Here is a 2500-nt window from a genome sequence, read left to right as displayed (position 1 = left end):
GCTGTGTGAGAGTTACTGTGTCAGAGTTACTGTGTGAGAGTTACCGTGTGAGAGTTACCGTGTGAAAGTTACTGTGTGAGAGTTACTGTGTGAGAGTTACTGTGTGAGAGTTATTGTGTGAGAGTTATTGTGTGAGAGTTACTGTGTGAGAGTTACTGTGTGAGAGTTACTGTGTGAGAGTTACTGTGTGAGAGTTACTGTGTGAGAGTTATTGTGTGAGAGTTACTGTGTGAGAGTTACTGTGTGAGAGTTACTGTGTGAGAGTTATTGTGTGAGAGTTACTGTGTGAGAGTTACTGTGTGAGAGTTACTGTGTGAGAGTTATTGTGTGAGAGTTACTGTGTGAGAGTTACTGTGTGAGAGTTACTGTGTGAGAGTTACTGTGTGAGAGTTACTGTGTGAGAGTTACTGTGTGAGAGTTATTGTGTGAGGGTTACTGTGTGAGAGTTACTGTGTGAGAGTTACTGTGTGAGAGTTATTGTGTGAGAGTTACTGTGTGAGAGTAACTGTGTGAGAGTTACTGTGTGAGAGTTACTGTGTGAGAGTTATTGTGTGAAAGTTACTGTGTGAGAGTTACTGTGTGAGAGTTACTGTGTGAGAGTTACTGTGTGAGAGTTATTGTGTGAGAGTTACTGTGTGAGAGTAACTGTGTGAGAGTTACTGTGTGAGAGTTACTGTGTGAGAGTTACTGTGTGAGAGTTACTGTGTGAGAGTTATTGTGTGAGAGTTACCGTGGGAGAGTAACCGTAGGAGAGTTACCGTGGGAGAGTTACCGTATGAGAGTTACTGTGTGAGATTTATGGTGTGAGAGTTACTGTGGGAGAGTTACTGTGTGAGAGTTACCGTGGGAGAGTTACAGTGGGAGAGTTACCGTGGGAGAGTTACCGTGGGAGAGTTACAGTGGGAGAGTTACCGTGTGAGAGTTACCGTGGGAGAGTTACCGTGGGAGAGTTACCGTGGGAGAGTTACCGTGGGAGAGTTACCGTGGGAGAGTTACTGTGTGAGAGTTACCGTGGGAGAGTTACCGTGTGAGAGTTACCGTGGAAGAGTTACCGTGGGAGAGTTACTGTGGGAGAGTTACCGTGTGAGAGTTACCGTGGGAGAGTTACCGTGGGAGAGTTACCGTGTGAGAGTTACCGTGTGAGAGTTACCGTATGAGAGTTACTGTGGAAGAGTTACTGTGGAAGAGTTACTGTGGAAGAGTTACTGTGTGAGAGTTACTGTGTGAGAGTTACTGTGTACGAGTTAGAGGGTGACATTAAATCAGGACTCCTGAGGGACCCACGGCTTGTGTGGGTCCTAGAATCAGTAGGAGATGCCAGTCTGTCTGATTTTCACAACTTAAGTCCTTGTCTTACCAAAGCAAAATGTGTGCATTGGGCGTGTGCACCTGTGTGACCACTGTATAGGCCAGACCATTACCGGCCAATCACACCATCATTAGAGATACACACCATCACCATGGAGACCAGGGGTCAGATTTACCTTATTATAAGATGTGTTCTATAGGAAAATTAGCTAACGGGACTGATTGTGATCGTGCACGAGAGTTCGTGTGTGAGTGTGTTCCTACCCTCCTTCACCATGCCGACACTGAGGCACTTCTGGAAGCGGCAGTACTGGCAGCGGTTACGTCTCCGTTTGTCCACCGGACAGTTCTTACTGGCCAGGCACACATACTTGGCATTCTTCTGCACCGTACGCTGTGGGGACACATACACAGAACAAGTGAGTGTGTGTGAGAGAGAGAGAGGGAGAAAGAATGTGTGTGTGTGTGTGTGTGTGTGTGTGTGTGTGTGTGTGTGTGTGTGTGTGTGTGTGTGTGTGTGGTGTGTGTGTGTGTGTGGTGTGTGTGTGTGTGTGTGTGTGTGTGGATCAACCACCACGGGACAGGAAGAAGGGACACAATCAGCCACCAAACACTTGATTTATTTAATTCAGTTTGTGTTTTTTTCTCCGGTGGAGAATAGAGGAGGAAGCTCGCAGGTCACATTTTAATTACGTGCTGAAAGACGGCGGTGACATCAGGATAATTAGATAAAATTAATTTCCCGACATGCCTCGCCTGCAGGAGGGACAATTTTATTAGCGCGAGGGGGATGACAATAGGCATGAGCACGTGGCGTGCCGAGGGCGGGTCCCGCGAGACAGGGGACAGCGGCCGCGGAGCCGCGTGATTCAGATTGTTTGTGAAGCTGGCGGGTCAGCTCTAGTGGGCACCTCCGGGGCCTCGCGCATCGCGCCTCTCAATGGGCCCCTCGGGAGCTGTTTTCCTCCTCGGCTGGCCTCGCGCCATTATTACTGACCTTATTAAAATGAAATCAGAGACGGCCCTGCGCGCTCCCTGCACAGAGGAGAACAATATTATTATGACAGTTTATGAGTTGTCCATCTATCCCCATGCACGTGCCAGGCTAATGGAGCGAGCCCGATCAGTAGGTAGCCTACTGTGCCTGCTCTGATCCTGCTAAGACACTGGGAGAGCTGCCTACGGACAGTCT

General features: G+C 48.4%; 1 protein-coding gene across 1 annotated transcript in view; it reads right to left on the bottom strand.

The window, feature by feature from the left end:
* Positions 1-1795, bottom strand: part of LOC120036098 (nuclear receptor subfamily 4 group A member 2-like) — a gene marked incomplete at its 5' end in the record, with an annotated part of 9466 nt that extends 7671 nt beyond the window's left edge. Inside the window, one exon of the mRNA XM_038982572.1 lies at positions 1573-1795. Coding sequence (XP_038838500.1) covers positions 1573-1795 — 223 coding nt within the window. The remainder of the gene's footprint in view (positions 1-1572) is intronic.
* Between the last annotated feature and the right edge of the window lie 705 nt (positions 1796-2500).

The sequence above is a fragment of the Salvelinus namaycush genome, unplaced genomic scaffold (genome assembly GCF_016432855.1).
Source record: "Salvelinus namaycush isolate Seneca unplaced genomic scaffold, SaNama_1.0 Scaffold1207, whole genome shotgun sequence".
NCBI lineage: Eukaryota > Metazoa > Chordata > Actinopteri > Salmoniformes > Salmonidae > Salvelinus > Salvelinus namaycush.
This window is presented reverse-complemented; position numbering and strand designations above follow the sequence as displayed.